General features: G+C 38.8%; 1 protein-coding gene across 6 annotated transcripts in view; it reads left to right on the top strand.

Moving 5' to 3' along the window:
- HMCN1 (hemicentin 1) overlaps positions 1–19250 on the top strand; it is a 546437-nt gene that overhangs the window by 262964 nt on the left and 264223 nt on the right. For all 6 annotated transcript variants that reach the window (XM_044942718.2, XM_044942717.2, XM_044942719.2 and 3 more), the window contains 5 exons: positions 807–965; positions 11892–12086; positions 15439–15534; positions 16619–16746; positions 18049–18193. In XM_044942718.2, the coding sequence (XP_044798653.2) occupies positions 807–965; positions 11892–12086; positions 15439–15534; positions 16619–16746; positions 18049–18193 (723 nt within the window). The remainder of the gene's footprint in view (positions 1–806; positions 966–11891; positions 12087–15438; positions 15535–16618; positions 16747–18048; positions 18194–19250) is intronic.

Raw genomic sequence — 19250 nt, 5'->3', positions numbered from 1 at the left:
GGTTATTCTACCCTCACACTGAGGTCAAACTCATTATCTGGTTGCATCCTCCACTCATTTATTCCCTACCTGCTTCTTCCCCAAACCCTGTAACTCTGACTTAAAAAACTTTGATGTATAATACAGATTTAGTAGAGGTATCCTGGGAGATTAATATAACAACAGTCCTCTCCGGCCATTTCCAGGAGTTCTCCATCCATTCTTTTTCTTTCAACAAGCTCCTTCCTATGCTCTCTAGCCAGCTGTGGTTCCTTAGCCATTCTTAGAATCCCCTCAAGCAGCTTAAACCTCTCACAGGACAAAATCTGACTGAGAACATTAAGCAAACCAGAAACCTGGGCATTTAACCAAACTAAGAACACCCATAGTCTCCCAAGTATTTCCTGGGTAATTGAAATTCATCCTGTTACAAAGATGGTAGAAATTTTGTTTCGCTCTTCATCTTCCTTTTCTATTTTCACAGCCGTGGTGATAGCTTCCACTCTTTCTTAATTTCCCAACATAGCTTCAAAGAGTTTGTTCTCATTTAGGCACACATACAGTAGGAAATATATGCACATAATTCATTTAGAGCCTGATTTTTGGTTATAGGTTCGCCTGTGGAATTATCTAGGCCTAAATCAGCTCATTACCAAGAAACATTTCCTTCATTCATTGCATAAGCATTGTTTAAGTGTCTGCGTTGTGCCAGACACTTGGATTTAAAAACTTTACCATCAGTTTTCTTCAGAAGTTTTGCAGTCAGATCAATAGCAAATTATTGAAGCCCTTAACTGTGTATTGTTCTCCCCGTCATTCTTACCTAGGGGATCTTGAGCTGAAGCCCTCAACATTCCTCATTATTGACCCTCTCTTGGGACTTTTGAAGATTCAAGAAACTCAAGATTTGGATGCTGGTGATTATACGTGTGTTGCTGTCAATGATGCTGGAAGAGCAACTGGCAGGATAACTCTGGATGTTGGCTGTAAGTAAGCATCCTGGCTCTGATAGACAAGTTTGTTTTGAAATTGACCTGGAATTTTGTCATGCTCACAGCTTTGAAACAGTTAGTGGAAATATTTGTCAGAATGGCAAAATTAGAGTTAGCATTTCATATTATTAATGTAATGTAGTTAACATTTACCAAGTTTTTTTTTTTTTCTATTTACCAAGCGCTGTACTAAGAACAGTGTGTGTATATATATGTATGTGTGTGTCTATGTATATATATATATGTATGCATTATATCATTAAACCCTACTCAGTTTTTTTTCTATTTACCATGCACTATGCTAAGAGCACCCCACTCCAGTACTTCTGCCTGGAGAATCCCATGGGTGGAGGAGCCTGGTGGGCTGCAGTCCATGGGGTCCCTAGGAGCCGGACACAGCTGAGCGACTTCCCTTTCACTTTTCACTTTCATGCATTGGGGAAGGAAATGGCAACCCACTCCAGTGTTCTTGCCTGGAGAATCCCAGGGACGGGAGAGCCTGGTGGGCTGCTGTCTATGGGGTCACACAGAGTTGGACACGACTGAAGTGACTTAGCAGCAGCAGCAGCATGCCAAGAACAGTGAATATATATATATATGTGTGTGTGTGTGTGTATGCATTATATCATTAAACCCTTCTAACAATCTTAAGAGGAATATACTATAATTTTCCCCACTACATAGGTAAGGAAATGGAAACTTAAAAAAGTCTAAGCAAATTGACCAGCTCAAGAGCTATGGAGGGACGTCCTGGTTGTTTGAACCCAGGTTGTTTGGTTTCAGAGACTGTAAGCTTCAGTGTCTCTCATCTGTTTGCCAAACATTTTCCTATCAGGAGTCATACATTTGGACAGCAAATTCCTAAGTATTAACATCTGAAGGCTGAAAATTAGACTTTGGCCTTCGATCATAATTTGGAAATGTTGATGACAGAAAAGGTAGCAGATTGTCCTCTTCCCTTTTTTTTTTTTTAAATTCACTAGCAGTGACTCCTTTGTGTATAAGAACAAAGCATGAACTACAAATAAACATCAATCACAATGGGAATGATACAGCATGTGCATGACAACTTCAGTCGAATTACTCAAGGAGTTTGGTCCTCCCTTCTTCGTCTCTCCATCTCATGCTTCTTGAAAAATAAAATTACACAGTTATGGTTAACACATGAAATAAAGCAGAGCTTGTTTGATACGAGAAAGAACCCAGCAGCTTAATTTTAACAGATAAGTCATATGGTTGCGTCACTTAAATTTATAAAATATGATTTATGCATGATGATTTTCAAGCCAAAACTTTTTTTTTAAAGGTTAAGAACTATAAAGAAAGTGCATTTTTTAGTTTGAATAAAGTAACACAGAACATTTTAGTTCTACCGTCTTAGTTCTTTAAATGAAAATCATGTCCCTCTAAGCTTAGTATTTTGTTTTATATAAACTAAATGTTTTCCCTCTTGGGATCTTTTATGATCCCCATGCCCTTGGGCTTTCTGGTGAACACTCTGCATTCTTGGTGATTATGCCCTTTGGGTAGAATCAACAAAGCTGGATATGGTCACAAAGATCACTGTAGAATCTGTCTGGGGCACAACAAGATGTGTTTGAACCATGACTAAACCCTGTGGTTACTGAGAGAAGTGCTTTGGAAATAAGATTGGAATCTCGGGGTGGAAGGTCTCTAAATCTATCAGCACAGTGTCAGATACAAGAAATGCTTTTAGAAATACTGGGTTGGCCAACCCATCTACCAGTGTTCAGAAAAACTCGAACTTTTTGGCCAACCTAATATAAGGCCCAAATGAAGGGGGTGATCAGATACAGAATTCTTGTTTTTAAGAAATATACAAAGTACAGAGTTTCACTTCTCAACATTTTCTAGTTTTGCTTTTCCCTCTTCCCTGCATGGATATTTTTTTGTTAACCCAACATACTTTTAGAGTCGTCTAGCTCTCAGTTCAGTTCAGTTCAGTCACTCAGTCGTGTCCGACTCTTTGCAACCCCATGAATCACAGCACGCCAGGCCTCCCTGTCCATCACCAACTCCCAGAGTTCACTCAGACTCACGTCCGTCGAGTCAGTGATGCCATCCAGCCATCTCATTCCTCTGTCGTCCCCTTCTCCTTCTGCCCCCAACCCCTCCCAGCGTCAGAGTCTTTTCCAATGAGTCAACTCTTCGCATGAGGTGGCCAAAGTACTGGAGTTTCAGCTTTAGCATCATTCCTTCCAAAGAAATCCCAGGGCTGTTCTCCTTAAGAATGGACTGGTTGGATCTCCTTGCAGTCTAGTTCTAGAGGAGTGAAATAGCTCGGCGAAAAGGGAATGATATCCTCAACCCCTCCAAGATTGTAGAAAATCTCCAGAGAAAAGGGAGTGACACCCTCAACCTTCCAAGATTGTAGAAAATCTTAATACCTTAACGTGCTTACTTGGTGCCTTCTTAATTTTTTTAGCTTCTGGACTTGCCAAGTTTCTCTTCTGATGAGCAAAAAGCAATATAAAAGTTAGAGCTGTCTGTGCTGGAGTGACTTGGAGTAGATTAGGAAACATCCTAATAAATATTTTATAACCTAGACATCAATCTGCCTCTTTGTCTTCAGTCCATCTCTAATTAGTGCCCTCAGGTCTCTTGCCCTCTTGTATTTACACCCCCTCAGACAGGCTGTAATCTGGAGTCATCTTCACATCCTTTGCTATAACCATGATGCTGGCACACCAGTGGGAAGGATCACCTAAAGCTTGGACTGTGATAAATTAACAAAATCCTTCCTCAGCTCTTGACTCAGAGCTCAGCCCTCCCGTGTGTCTGTGCGTAACTTTCTCTCCCATTCCCTACGGACAGTTCAAAGCTGAGAACTTTTTCAAGTCTCTTCCTAATCTCCACCACCTCCACCTAACCTCCAGCCACCTCAGATGTGGCTTTCCCTTCCGCCTCAGAGATAGAAGTGAGACATTTTGGCAGTCAGTCCCTTTGCCTCCTACCTCTGTGTCTGTAGACTAATCCTCACCTCCTTCCCTCTCCTCTCCAAGGTTGTGAAAGAAATAAAGATGGGGAAAAGTTGATAAGATGGTAATATATGGATCAAAGGACTAAAGGTCGTTAACAGCAAACAGATTCTGAAAGACTTACCTCAATAAGTCTTTAATTGGTACTTAACAAGTACCAACCATTGTGTGAAGCATTTCACATACATTATTTCATTTCATAATAACTATGAAGTCTGCACGATGAGTATCTCTATTATGAGCTCAAAGAGGTTAGGTAAATTATCCAACATCATACTGCTAATAAATGATAGACCTAAGAGGACTCAGCCCTTTCATCTGTTATATTACGAGACCACAGGCAAGCGGTTGTTGTTGTTCAGTCACCCAGTCGTGTCTGACTCTGCGACCCTACGGACTGCGGCACACCGGGCCTCCCTGTCCATCACCGACTCCTGGAGTTTACTCAAACTCATGTCCATTGAGTTAGTGATGCCATCCAACCATCTCATCCTCTGTCGTCTCCTTCTCCTGCCTTCAATCTTTCCCAGCATTGGGGTCTTTTCAAATGAGTCAGTTCTTCGCATCAAGTGGCCAAAGTATTGGAGTTTCAGCTTCGGCATCAGTCCTTCCAATGAATATTTAGGACTGATTTCTTTTAGGATGGATTGGGTGGATCTCCTTGCAGTCCAAGGGACTCTCAAGAGTCTTCTCCAACACCACAGTTCAAAAGCATCAATTCTTCTGTGCTCAGCTTTCTTTATAGTCCAACTCTCACATCCATACATGACTACTGGAAAAACCATAGCCTTGACTAGACGGACCTTTGTTGGCAAAGTAATGTTTCTGCTATTTAATATGCTGTCTATGTTGGTTGTAACTTTTCTTCCACAGAGTAAGTATCTTTTAATTTCATGGCTGCAGTCACCATCTGCAGTGATTTTGGAGCCCAAAAAATAAAGTCTGCCACTGTTTCCACTGTTTCCCCATCTATTTGCCATGAAATGATGGGACCAGATGCCATGATCTTAGTTTTCTGAAAGAAAAATAGATGGCTGTCCCTCACTGTCTTCCAAAATTTGCCCAAGTTCATGTCCATTGCATTGGTGATGCCATCCAGCCATCTCATCCTCTGAAGCCCTCTTTTCCTTCTGTCCTCAATCTTTCCCAGCATCAGGGACTCTTCCAGTGAACCGTCTGTTCTCATCAATGACCAAAATACAGGCGATTCACTTCGGCATCAGTCATTCCATGAATATTCCATGAATATTCAGGGTTGATCTCCCTTAAGATTGACTGGTTTAGCAAATAGTTATAGTGAAATTAAAAAACTGTTTTGAGTTTAGAAAACTGTGGTCTGGGCATGAAATTTGATGAAAAGGAGGAATTGCTGGAGAGCTGAAGGTCTCGAAGTTGGTAGCTGGTTGACATGGGCCTCAGAGGAACATGATTACTAATTTGGAGCAGAGAGGTAGAAATTTGAAATGGCCTTAAAATAAAAGGATGTAAGAAAAAAGTTATATATAGTTATATATTTATCCCTTGTTCCTTGGTCTGGATTTTTTTTCTCTTCACTCATATTCAAAATCTTCACTCTCAGTGACCTTTTCTAAAACAATGGCTTCCTTAATTTTATTCCAGTAACTTTCCTGATGGAGCTACTTACATAAACTCTATTGTTTGCTTACTGTAACCTTGATCGTTGTTAGCAGTTGCCAAATAACTTAATATTACATCACCATTCATGATTTTGGCATGCCTTAACTATTTCCCTATTCACCATTAGTATTCTGATCATTGTATTAATAGCTCACAGAGTTTGATTAGACCTTTTCTGGCCACCTAAAAGTACTGTTGCATATCCTAGCAAATAGATGATGTAACTGCCACACACTACGCATTTCACAGTTGTCATGGTTCTGATTACTACAAGTAGGTTGAAAAGCAACCCCCCTGCCAAAAAAAAGCCAAGTTTTACCCAGAATTTATATAGTGCTTAAGAGAATGGGCTGTAAAAAATGACTGGGTTTTCTGCCTAGCTTTTACTAGTACCTACTTGATAGGTTGGACTTCTCACATGACTCCGTGGTAAAGAATTCACCTGAGAAGCAGGAGACATGTGTTCAGTCCCTGGGTCAGGAAGATCCCCTGGAGATGGAAATGGCAACCCACTCTAGTTTTTGTGCCTGGGAAATCTCATGAACAGAGGAGCCTGCTGGGCTATAGTCCATGGGGTTGCAAAAGGAGTCAGACATGACTGAGCAACTAACCAACCTACCAACCAACAACTTGATAGGTTGGCTGTAAAGATGAAATGAGGTATTGTAGCCCATGCATTGGGTTGGCCAAGAAGTTCATTCGGATTTAAACTTCTTGGCCAACCCAATACATTCAGTATGTGAGCAGTTACTGCTTTTCCTTCAAAGCTGCTTAATGGGACATGTATCAAATAGGTGAATATTTACTTTACAACCTGAGTGGTAGTTTTGATTCTCCAAGTCTTGAAAAATAATCCAAAAAAAGCATTAAAAATAGTGGTATAGCATTTAAGATTAAGCATTGTGCTTTTAATATGATAGTGTTTCAACTTGATTTTTGAAAAGAGAGCTTGAGATAATTTAAGTGCTACTTTTAGTAGTGCATAAAATTATTCATTTGAGTTCCAGAACTATTGGGCATAAATTTAAGTAGAATATGACTTAAGAGCAAAAACTTGCTTTTATCCATATCATGTAACTAGTTGGACTTTCAGATTGTTCTTGTGGGTCTGTTACTTCACATAAACAATGCTAGATCAAAAAATAATCATAAAAAGTCTGTTTCATCTTATTTTTGAGTTCTAGCTTCTTGTTGTGAGTCTCCATTTTCCTATTTCTCATTATCATGACTTTAAGTTGTGGGCATTTCAGGTCAGGGCTCAGGGAATGTTACCAGTGCTTTTCATCCTTTTTCAAAAGGATGTCTTTTGGAAGAGAAAAGGATTGGCTACATCAAACAAAAAGCTGGCCTGGCAGTGACTTTATTTGCAGGATTCCACACCACAGAGGGTGATGTTTTAGACTTAGACTGTGGTTTCATGTTTTGTGGTTTGGTAGAACCAAAACCGGGTGTTCAGTCATTTTAGAAAAAAAATTCTCAGTTGGACTGCTGCTAAATCACTTCAGTTGTGTCCAACTCTGTGCGACCCCATAGATGGCAGCCCACCAGGCTCCACCATCCCTGGGATTCTCCAGGCAAGAACACTGGAGTGGGTTGCCATTTCCTTCTCCAATGCATGAAAGTGAAAAGTGAAAGTGAAATCGCTCAGTCGTGTCCAACCCTCAGCGACCCCATGGACTGCAGCCTACCAGGTTCCTCCGTCCATGGGATTTTCTAGGCAAGAGTACTGGAGTGGGGTGCCATTGCCTTCTCCGTCAGTTGGACTAATGTAATGCAAAAGTTGCCATAGTTGGGAGAGATTTAATTATCACTGAAGGAACTAGAAAAACTATAGAATAGGTTTTAGATCATGATGGTAAATCTGTTTGTAAGTTTTATATTTTTGAAATAATGCGTTCATACAACCACATCCACCTGTAAGTGACACCAAAGCTGTACTGAGCATTAACCCTGTGCCATCAAGGTGCTTGCACATAAATATTTAGGGGATCACAGAGGGACCAGCATAATAAATCTATTAGACTATATGCAGAAGCCAGGGACTTCCCTGGCAGTTCAGTGGCTAAGACTTCACTTCCAGTGCAGAAAGTGAGGGTTCAACCCCTGACTGGGAGTGAAGATCCCACATGCCTCGGGGCCAAAAATCCAAAACATAAATAGAAACAGTATATATTGGGGGCAGGAGGAAAAGGGGACGACAGAGGATGAGATGGTTGGATGGCATCACCGACTCGATGGACGTGAGTCTGAGTGAACTCTGGGAGTTGGTGATGGACAGAGAAGCCTGGCGTGCTGCAATTCATGGGGTCACAAAGAGTCAGACATGACTGAGCAACTGAATTGAAATGACTGATAATGATTCTTTCTTTTACGAACATGAGATAGGATATGTTATTATCCCTCTTTTGGGAAATTTAGACTGGGGGAGGTAAAATAATTTTTCAAGTTTATATACTAAGAAATAGTGAAGCTGCGATTTGATACCACCTGAAAGTGAAAGGAAAAGTGAAGTCACTCAGTCGTGTCCGACTCTTTGCAACCCCGTGGACTGTAGCCCACCAGGCTCCTCCGTCCATGGGATTCTCCAGGCAAGAATACTGGAGTGGGGTGCCATTGCCTTCTCCAGGGGATCTTCCTGACCCAGGGATCGAACCCCGGTCTCCCGCATTGCGGGCAGATGCTTTACCCTCTGAGCCAGCAGGGAAGCCACCTGGTGGGCTGTCATTTCCCTAAGCTGCTTCTCTAATCTACTAGCCCCTTTGTGTTTGTGGCTCAGTTGTTCCCACTCTCTGCAACCCCATGGGCTGGGGCCCGCCAGGCTCCTCCGTCCATGGGATTCTCAAGGCAAGAATACTGGAGTGGGTTTCCATTTCCTTCTATTTTTTGTTTGTTTGTTTTTAACTAAATTAAATTCTTCTTCCTTTCCCTCTGGTTTTGCTAACCTATTTACCATCCACCCAACGTAATTCACCTGGAGTCTGAGTTGGCCACGCTCAGGAGCAGGAAGTTCTTAAAAGGCCTCTTGAGCTGCCTCATACTGAGGTTCGCTTGTCATTGATGCTGTCTTGGCTGCTCATCTAGTGCCTGGTACTCTCGTTTTCCTTGTTTTCTGGTACTAGGACATTTATTCCCTGACCTTGTGCTTGTCTCGTGCTTCACCCTGTTCCCAAAGCTTCTTCACCACAGGTGACTTCTCTCATCTCAATTGAGTTTTATGGGGCACAGCTTGAGCTTCACTTATCCTTTTAAAATCTGGTTTGTTTTTGACTTTCTTATGTCTGAAAAGTCTCATTCATCTCCATTTTCACTGATGGCTGTGTTCTATTATGTCACTAATCTTGGTTTCCTCCCAAAGAGTTGATTAGTCCCAGGCTTCTGCATATCTTTTGCTTTTCTGGAGCTTATTTTCGGTCCTATCTCTAGACTCACCTGTTCACTGTGAACCTAGCATATTTTGTGACATTTATACATCTCTTTTTCAGAAAAGCAACTAGCTCTAGAATAAATGACTAATCTCACTCCAGATAGAAGTAAGGCCTTACATAACTAGGAAAAGCAAACAGTGAGCTGCTTTCTGAACTATTTTTAAGTGCATTTATTTCACCTATTGTTTTTTATTAGTCAAATTCTCATGTAGAGGTACGAGAAATCTGAATAGATACACAACTTCTTTTTAGAAACACATTACTCAATAGTAGTGTTAAATTTTATTTTATGTAGTTTCAATAAACAAATGGCGGGACTTATGCCATTGCCGTGTTTTTTCAAAATTCAAATTCAAATGGACTCGACCAATGTTGTTTTCAGCTTGTACACTTAATGCGCGCACACACACGTGCTAGGTTATTGTTGTTTTAATACTGATTTCATCATTCACAGATATCTAGCAGTCGTGTATAATGCACAGAGTGCCATGTTAGTTGCTATAGAAGATAAAAACATGGTTGCAAATATAAATTCTCTGCAGAAAGTCAAATGTGCAGTCTAGTAAGAGACTGAATGGAGCCATTGCCATGCGAGTGGTATAGAGTGAGTTCTCTGAAACCTCAGAGAGGGAAACAAATCATATCCATTTAGGATAGTAAGCGAGGTGATTGAGGAAGGGTCTTTTGAATTGCATTCAAGAACCCTTAGTATTTCAATAGCCAGAGATCAACTTCAGACATTGCATTTGAAAGGAGTAGTCTTGGCACAGGTGCTGATTTAAGAAAGGTCAGTCTTTGCCTGGAGTAAGTTCTGATTGTCCAGAGAATAAGATTTGTATAGAAAACTAATGGAAAATAGGGCTACAAAGTTAACCTGGGCTAAAGGACCTCCTTTAATAAAGCACTAATGCTCCCTGGGAGACAAGTGTACACCCAAGTCCCAAAATTACCATTTAGAAGGAGAGAAGTGATCTCCACACCTATTTTTACCAGGTGGAAAACAGCTTGAATTTGGGCATTTATAAGAACCCATAGAAAAGAGAGGCTGATAAAATGATAAAGAACTGTGACTCTGGAGTCAGATCAGTCTGATTTTCAATACTAGTTCCATTGTTCAGCTCCATGTGACACTTAGCAAATTAACCATCTCTGTTTCAGCTTCTATAAAATTGGGATAATAACAGTATCTGCCTCATAGGGATATTATGAAGATCAAATGAGATAATTAATGAAGAGGACTTAACCAAGTCTCTGGCTCTATATGGTATAGTTGTTGCAATTCATAACCAATGTTTAATCTTGACATTATTAAGGAGACCTTCTTAGGGTACTTCCTCTATACTGAACAGGCTTCTTCTATTACCTCTACTAGTATCTTATATGTTTCTCCTTGCCTGATGCCTCACACATCATTACTCATAAGTTCTGTGGGATATACTGAGAGCCATCTATTTAGGCTTGCTGACAGCATCCTCCCTAACTTGCATTCCTGTGTTTTCCAAGGTAGGTCTGTTAACCTCTCCTTTTCCCTTCTGGCTTCTGTGGTTACCTAAATTATGTAGATAACTGTGGATTTCTTATCTATAATTTTATAATTTCAGAATCATTTCTTAACTCTAAGATTAATCACTCCCTAGGCTCCATTTATCAAAAGCTACCCTGTAAATTTAAATTATTGATTTTTAAGCTTCAATTTCTTTAACCCAAAATACAAAAAAAAAAAAATAAAAGATACTGAGAAGCAAGAATGTGATATACACCAATAATATAATTTAAGATTAAATACCGTCTGCTTGTTAGATAGTGATCTATTAAAGAATAAGCCCTGATATGAATTAATTTATTTAAAAATTCCACAAAAAGAAGTAAGTTTTGGAAATTGTCTAAAGTATTTCATTACAAAGCAGACTTATTTATTAGAAAATTTAAAGTTTTGAGGAGTGTGGCATAAACTAAAAGGCAAATTCCAGAAATGAAAGATTCTCTTTAGTTAAGGAAATCCTGATTTAAATTGTCATTGTTTCTATCTTATCACGTTAAGGGAATAGTTGAACTTCCTTATGCCTCTATTCATTTATTAAGAAAATGTGTTTTTAATAGCAGACAAGAATATTTAAAACAGGTATTTATAGTAGTATATGAACAATAAGTTGATTCAAATTCAATCTGTTGTTTGTTTATTAAATTCAGTTCAGTTTAGTCGTTCAGTTGTGTCCAACTCTTTGCGACCCCATGGACTGCAGCACGCCAGGCTTCCCTGTCCATCACTAACTCCTGGAGCTTGCTCAAACTCATGTCCATTGAGTCAATGATGCCATCAGACCATCTCCTCCTCTGTTGTCCCTGTCTCCTCCCTCCTTCAATCTTTCCCACCATTGGGATCTTTTGCAGTGAGTCAGTTCTTCACATCAGGTAGCCAAAGTATTGGTGTTTCAGCTTCAGCATCAGTCCTTTCAATGAATATTCAGGACTGATTTCCTTTAGGATTGGACTGGTTGGATCTCCTTGCAGTCCAAGGGACTCTCGAGAGTCTTCTCCAACACCACAGTTCAAAAGCATCAATTCTTCGGCACTCAGCTTTCTTTATAGTCCAACTCTCACATCCATACATGACTACTGGAAAACCATAGCCTTGACTAGACGGACCTTTGTTGGCAAAGTAATGTCTCTGCTTTTCAATATGCCGTCTAGATTTGTCATCGCTTTTCTTCCAAGGAGCAAGCATGTTTTAATTTCGTGGCTGCAGTTTATTCATGCTGTTTATTAAATTAGCTATAAATTAATTTATATTTCATGTGCCTGTATACGATACCAATAACTGTTTTTTGTTTTTTTTTCTCATTTTAAATATCTTCCAGCACCTCCAGTTTTTATACAAGAACCTACTGATGTATCTGTGGAGATTGGCTCAAATGTGACATTACCTTGCTATGTCCAGGGTTATCCAGAACCAAAGATTAAATGGCGAAGAGTAGACAACATGCCCATCTTCTCAAGACCTTTTTCAGTGAGTTCCATCAGCCAGCTAAGAACAGGAGATCTCTTTATTTCAAGTAGGTTAAAGGAAATATATTTTATACAAATATGTACATTGAAAGTATACATTTTTTTATACATAGGCCTTGATATGTTCAAAATAGTAACTTAATCTTGCCAACACATTTTGTGTTTGTTGAATTTCATTTTAAAATAATACTGAACTCATGCCTGGGATTTATCGTAAATGAATAGCATTTTATTCAATGTTATGTTGTTACTGTATCATAAAGACATATGAAGCAGTATGTCTTGTTTATAGCTCAGTTTCCTATTACAAATAGAGTCAACCTGGGCCTGTAGGTAGATAAGTAATCATGTCTTATTTACTCTTGTACCAACTGTTGTATAGAAAGGTAAAATATTACTAGTAGTTAGTTAATATTAATTGTTTGGGCCTGAGAATTCATAATCACATGCATAGGGACCCTATTGACTATCAATTTTGACTAAAAACTATCTATCTGAAGCAAAACATTTTTTAAAAAGCAAATATTCCATCATCTCAAACTTTTACTGATAATCTCTTAAGCATTCAGATATTTGTAAACTCTTAGTACTTTTTCAAATATTGTTAAGAATATTTGGACAATGGCATAAGAGGAGTAAAAACAATTCAATGATTAATTGACTTTTTTTAAAAAAAAATGCGTTTTAGGGTATTTTGTAGAAAGCCCCCCATAAGTGATTTTCATGTTTATTAACAATGTCAAATGTACATTAACCTCTCTTAAAGTTTCAGTACAAATTAAACTAATTACAAGCACTTACATGTTCAGCTTTGTGCTAGGCTCTATGGTGAAGACTGAAGTCAAAATGGGGTTCCTCCCTCAGATATTTTATAATCTACTGTCTGAGCAGGTGGCCATATTAGTACATACGAGAATTACTCAATAGATGGGTCATATTGTACAGAACCTGAAATGTGCAGGTGAAGAAATGTAGTTGGTAAGGTAGCAAATAGCCCCCCAAGCTTCCTAGGCAGGAAGAGGCATGTGAAAGTACTGTTTCAGAACAGCTCCTCTGCAGGATAGAGGAGACATGAGCTAGAAGGAAGAATAGAGAAGCTCACACAGATAGGTTGACACAGTGGTGATGAGAAACAGCCCAGAGGGAAACAAAAAGACTTGAAAACAAATCAGTTGGTGGAAATGAAAGAAAACAAAAAATAAACAAGGGCAGTGTATTCATCAGTGGTTGCCCATTTGCTCAAAGTAAATTATCTAAAAGGAAGCTAGCAATTAGGAATTTAGTTCTCAGTGGTATTTTGTATTTCTCTTCAAAATAGTCTGAATTGATAATACGAAAAATATCTTGGTTAGAAATAATCTCCAACTTATTAACCAGGTGGTTTGCCAAAGTTGCCTTGACAAATGAATGTTTGCTAATTTTGAGAGTACATGCCATCAGCATTTACCAGATGCAATTCTATAGTTACATGCATGTGGTTAACAGAATAGAAACTTGGTCAGCACTCTTTGAGATAGGAGGGACGTATTCATAATGGAAAACTATTATTTTTTCTCTGTCAGTGATCAATAGATTATCAATAGATCAAACACTTATCAATAGATTAAAATGTGCTTATTTTAGTTAAGATATTTGCAAAGATGACAGTCAGTCCCCTATTTAAAACCTTCTTTTGACTTCCCAGTTGCTCATAAGATAAAACTATGCTTTTTAAAAAGCAGCAGTCTGCCTCTTTAGGCTCCTGATTATGTCCACACACCCTGTAACTCAGTAATCCTCCCCCTTATCCCCAACACAATCTTTAATTTAAAATATTTCATAAATATGCTTTTTATTACTCTGAAAATTTTATATATTTGACTGACCTACATAATAAAAAAATTTAACATGCAAATTTAGTACAAAAGAAAACAAAGTAATTTTTCTTAAAATAATACATATTTCAGTAGATAAATGGGCTTCCCTGGGGTGGCTCAGTGGTAAAGAATCTGCCTGAAATGCAGGAGACCCAGGTTTGATCCCTGGGTTGGGAAGAGCCCCTGGAGGAAGGGCATGGCAACCCACTCCAGTACCCTTGCCTAGAGCATCCCATGGATAGAGGAGCCTGGTGGGCTGCAGTCCATAGGGTCACACAGAGTTGGACACAACTGAAGCAACTCAGTAGCAGCAGCAGCAATAGATAAATATCCAGGCAATGCTCACAGAGTATGCATACATGTTTATTTACATCACCATGAATTTGACAGCTAAAATGTAGAGTGATAAAGGAATATGGATTGATGACCCAGAAACCCTAGGCTGATTCTAAAATGGTATACAATTTTGGAAAAGTTTTTTCTTTCTTGCACTTAAACAGGGTTAGGTTGTAGGCTCAAATAATTATAAACCAAGTCATCAAATCCAAAAATTTCCAGTGGGGCCTTCGAAAGTCTTGCTGAACTTGGGATATTATGCCTATTGTGAATCCATCCCCCGCACTGTCTGCCTAGTTGTTGCCAGTAGACACTCCTTATCATTTGCTGTTGTTATTTTAAATCATGTCTGACTCTTTGTGACCCCATGGACTGTAGCCTGTTAGGCTCCTCTGTCCATGGAATTTTCTGGGCAAGATTACTGAGTGCATTGCCATTTTCTCCTCCGGGGCTCTTCCCGACCCAGGGGTCAAATCCTCTCCAGGTTTCCTGCATTGCAGATGGATTCTCTACTGCTGAGTCACCGGTGACGCCTCCCCTAATCATTGTACCAATGAAAACAGTCTCTCCTGCCAGCCTCCAAAATGTCCCCAGGGAGGTGATACATATTTCTATTCTTTGAACAGAGCATGATTTTTCAAGTCATGTTCTTGCCTTTGAGCCGATTGGGTTTGGACTGCCCTTCCTCTGTTCTACCTGTTGTTTAAGGTGTTTAAGGTATAGCTCAGGCTTCCCTTGTGGCTCAGAAGTAAAGAACCCACCTGCAATGCAGGAGAGGCTGGAGATATGGGTTCAATTCCTGGGTTGGAAAAATCCCCTGGAAGAGGAAATGGCAACCCATTCCAGTATTCTTGCTTGGGAAATCCCAAGGACAGAGGAGCCTGGTGGGCTACAGTCCATGGGGTCGCAAAGAATCTGAGATGACTAAGCGCACACACACATGCAGATATTAACTCCTATGTGACTCCTTCCCTAATTCCTCCCATGCCGTCAGACGCTTCTGTCTCTCTGCTCCCACAGCTCATGGTCTGAAGCTCAAGTGAGAGCATTTTCACACTGCAGTAGGATTGTTGTTTTCTATGTCTCTTTTCCTAGAATGGGAACTACCAGGCGGAAGTATCATACTTTCCACTCGCAGATCTCAGCACTGTGACTCACATGTGGTTAATGGGTGGTGCTGAGTGAGTGAATCATCTCTTCTTTTTAGACTTATGGGCAAGTGATAAAGGAACATATATTTGTGAAGCGGAAAACCAGTTTGGAAAGATCCAGTCCCAGACAACAGTAACAGTGACAGGACTTGGTAAGCTCAATGAAGTACTTAGCACACTTTTTGCAAACATCAGGCTTCTCTTACTACCTCATCTCTTCCTTGTACCATTTGAAAAAAAAAAAAAAAAGGTAAGTATCTGATTGCAACATTAGCTATCCTTCCCTTCTACCCTATTTTGTATTTCCTTGATGTTAAAAGTGGAAAATAACCTTAGAGATATCCGCTTTAAGCTCCTTACCTTCCACCTGAAGAAATGAAGCTCAATTGAATAAATTAAGTCTGAGTACACACACACACACACACACACACACACACACGTGGTATTCTTTTCTAGTTCTTTTCTTTACACTTATCATTTTAGTCCACATGGAATGATTACTGTGTGTGATATGAAGTAGGAATACCAAATCCTTTCTTTTCAAGTGGTAAGACTTTGGTACAGTATCTTTTATTGAATATTCTCTTCCCACTGAATAAAGCCCCCATTTGGCCACACGCTTAAATTTATATTCGATGTCTGTTCATTGGAACATCATGTACATATGCTTAAATTTTCCAAGAAGAATCTGTTAGGGCTTTTACTTTGGTTTTTACTTTACTAGGGCTTTTACTTTGACTCATGTTGAGTTTATTCATTGATTTCTAGAAAGGGATACGTTTACAAAGCCTCTGTGCCTTCTATCATTCTGTTTGCCTGAGCTGTTAGGACAGCCTCCTCCTAATCTCATCCCTTCTAATTGTCCCTTGTCCAGTAAGTTCCCAGATGAATATTTGCTGATGATTCTACTTTTCTATTTATCGGTGCTTTCACTCACTCTCCATCTGTCTGTTGAATATTTTGCAAATTTCTTGGCTTGACTTTTCTGGCCTTTAAGCCGTAGACCTATTCTATGTAGCTTTCTTTACTTCTATACTATTACTTGTCCTCTTGCCAGTCTCTTTTGCTTAGAAGGGTCCTGTATCTCTATCTTCTTATTTGTGCATTTAAATATCTTGTTCTTGAAAACTCGGTTTTCTAATAGCTTCATTAGTAGTCATCTCAGTCTATAAAAGAATGGGCCTTCCTTTTAAGTGAAATAGTGCTGATGGTGGCTGTGTGTTCTCTCTGATTTAGTCGCTCCACTCATTGGAATCAGCCCCCCGGTGACCAGTGTAATTGAAGGACAGCAGCTTACTTTGCCTTGTGCTCTACTGGCTGGAAATCCCATTCCAGAACGTCGGTGGATTAAGAATTCAGCCATGGTAAGAGCATTTTAAATCCATGCTTTCCTATTCCTAATTTTCTTGAGTAAGAGGCAGTGTGTTTCAACCACTGAAATTTCAATAAAATAAATATGCAAACATTTAAAAAATAAATGTTTTTTCAGTATTAACATGTTTATGCAGTTTATATGATTTTGGAATTAATATGATGGAGAAATAGTCAATGGTGTAGTTTTTATGATTTTGCATTAAATTCAGTGTTACTAGAAAATTCCAGAATATGTAAAAACTGAAGCAAGGATGAAGTTTGTTTTCATAGCATTTAAATATTTTATATCCTTCTTTGCAGGACATAATAAAATGTTAATATTCTCATAAAATTGTTTCATTTTATATTTTAATCTTTATTATTATCTTCAAACATTCTTTTACAGTGAACTATTTTACAATGTGGATCAATTTTTTTTCATTGTTTTTCAAGGCATAACTTGTGATTATGAAGGAATTTGAAAATTTTTCACAGGTCTAAGGAATTATTCTGTAAACATCTATCTATGGCAATAAATTTTCATCTAGTTCAGAGCATTTTTCCTTCTATTTTCCAGAATATTTAGACTTACTCTCCTGTTGAAGTGCCAATTAAAAGTGAATTGAGTCCATGAAATAAGATGTAAAAATGTTCATATTTGCATAAAAACCCGAGAAAAATTAGTGCACCTCACTCAATGATAAATGCCCTTATGACATAGGATGATACTGTTTGAACACTAAACTACCCTGTGATTGAACAAAATACATAAGTGGTACAGAGTTAGAGGTAATGATTATTAACAAAATGTTGTCACCCTTCTCTCATGTAGTTCCTATATCATGCATTGACTTCTAATATTTGTATCTGAATAGGGTGGGTGTTGAGATCATTCTCTCAGTTTGAGTGATGCTTGATTCAAAATAAAAATGTCAAATGGCTTGCAAATGGTAATCAAGTCTTCTTGAAAAAGAACAAATTAAGCCAATACTAAGAGTCAAATTTGGGTTCTGCATGATAACCAAAATTACAGAAACAGGGAATAAATGTTGTTTCTATTTCTTTCCCTTTCCAACATATGCATAATTCTGACAGATGTTAATGGATAGAGTTTTTGGTGGTATATCACAATGACATACAAACGTTACGACACTTGGTAACATTTTATGCTCATCATTTTTCACTTAAGGATGTTAAAATGAATTCGTTATTTTGTAAGACATTTAATAACCCAGTTGGAAAAGAAAGCAGATCTGCTTTTGGCTTAGACACTATTGCCTTTTTAATGAAAAATGACTTTTTTTCCCTTCAAGTTGGTCCAAAACCCTTACATCACTGTACGCAGTGATGGGAGTCTCCATATTGAAAGAGTCCGCTTGCAGGATGGAGGCGAGTATACTTGTGTGGCCAGTAATGTTGCTGGAACCACCAACAAAACCACCACTGTGGACGTGCATGGTAAGAGGCGCACCCGTCATAATTTTTTCCCCAGTTCAGAACTGGGTCCGTGTCTTTCAATCAAATCACTCTGTTCCTCTAATTATGAGAAGTAGATATCTTTCCTAATTGTTATTCTTAACAAAAAGCCTTATTTCTTGAACAGCATTTAACATTGTTAAGGCTGTTTCCAGATTTCCCTTTCCGGTGTACACAAAAAGATATTATTGGGAGTCACTAGCTGAGTCTGTCCAAGGGCTTCTGTAAGTGGTTTCTTAATTGATAAAAGTGAACTTAGCTCTCAAAGGGTTATGTTTAAAAATACATGTTAATTTCAGGCGAGCAGAACTTATTATACCATCCAAACTGCCTCTTCTTTTCAGATTGTGTAACGGCCATGTCCTTTCTAATAACCCCTTTGTGTGTTAGCTAGAAATGACCTAAACTTTTTGAAAGGCCATCTCATGTGCTCCAAACAATCTTTTTGCATGTTATAAAGGTCACAAATAAAAAAATCCAGAAGCTATCTTTTTTTCCATTCATGAGTAACCATTGTCAACTTTTTACATCTCAATAGACGACAGCTACATAGTTTAAGAAATTGTCATAATTTTTTAAAATATTTCCTTTGAAGACTTTGCAACATTGCTTTTCTAAAGTATAGTATTAAAAACTAGCTCTGTGTACAGGGATGAAAGTAGAATAGAACATTTATTTTTAGTAGTTGATTCAGTCTTTTTTAGGGCCTGAATCAGACAATCCAGTTATTTCCAAATTTTGCTTGTTCTGTTGAAGTTTCCAGTGAATGCAGGCCATCTTCTTTTTACTGTCTGCTTTTCCTATAAATAGCCTCTTCCACCTCTTTCAGGCTCAGACCAATCTTGTGCCAATCTCCACCAACCTTGTATTAAATATTCTTGAAGAAATAATAAAGTAACACTAAAATAATTATGGTCCAAAAGAGTTAATACATAATGCCAGCTTGTCTACAGTTGTGCTTCATGTATCAGTTCAGTTCAGTCGCTCAGTCGTGTCTGACTCTTTGCGACCCCATGAATCACAGCACGCCAGGCCTCCC

The sequence above is a fragment of the Bubalus bubalis genome, chromosome 5 (assembly GCF_019923935.1).
Source record: "Bubalus bubalis isolate 160015118507 breed Murrah chromosome 5, NDDB_SH_1, whole genome shotgun sequence".
In the NCBI taxonomy this organism is placed as follows: Eukaryota; Metazoa; Chordata; class Mammalia; order Artiodactyla; family Bovidae; genus Bubalus; species Bubalus bubalis.
This window is presented reverse-complemented; position numbering and strand designations above follow the sequence as displayed.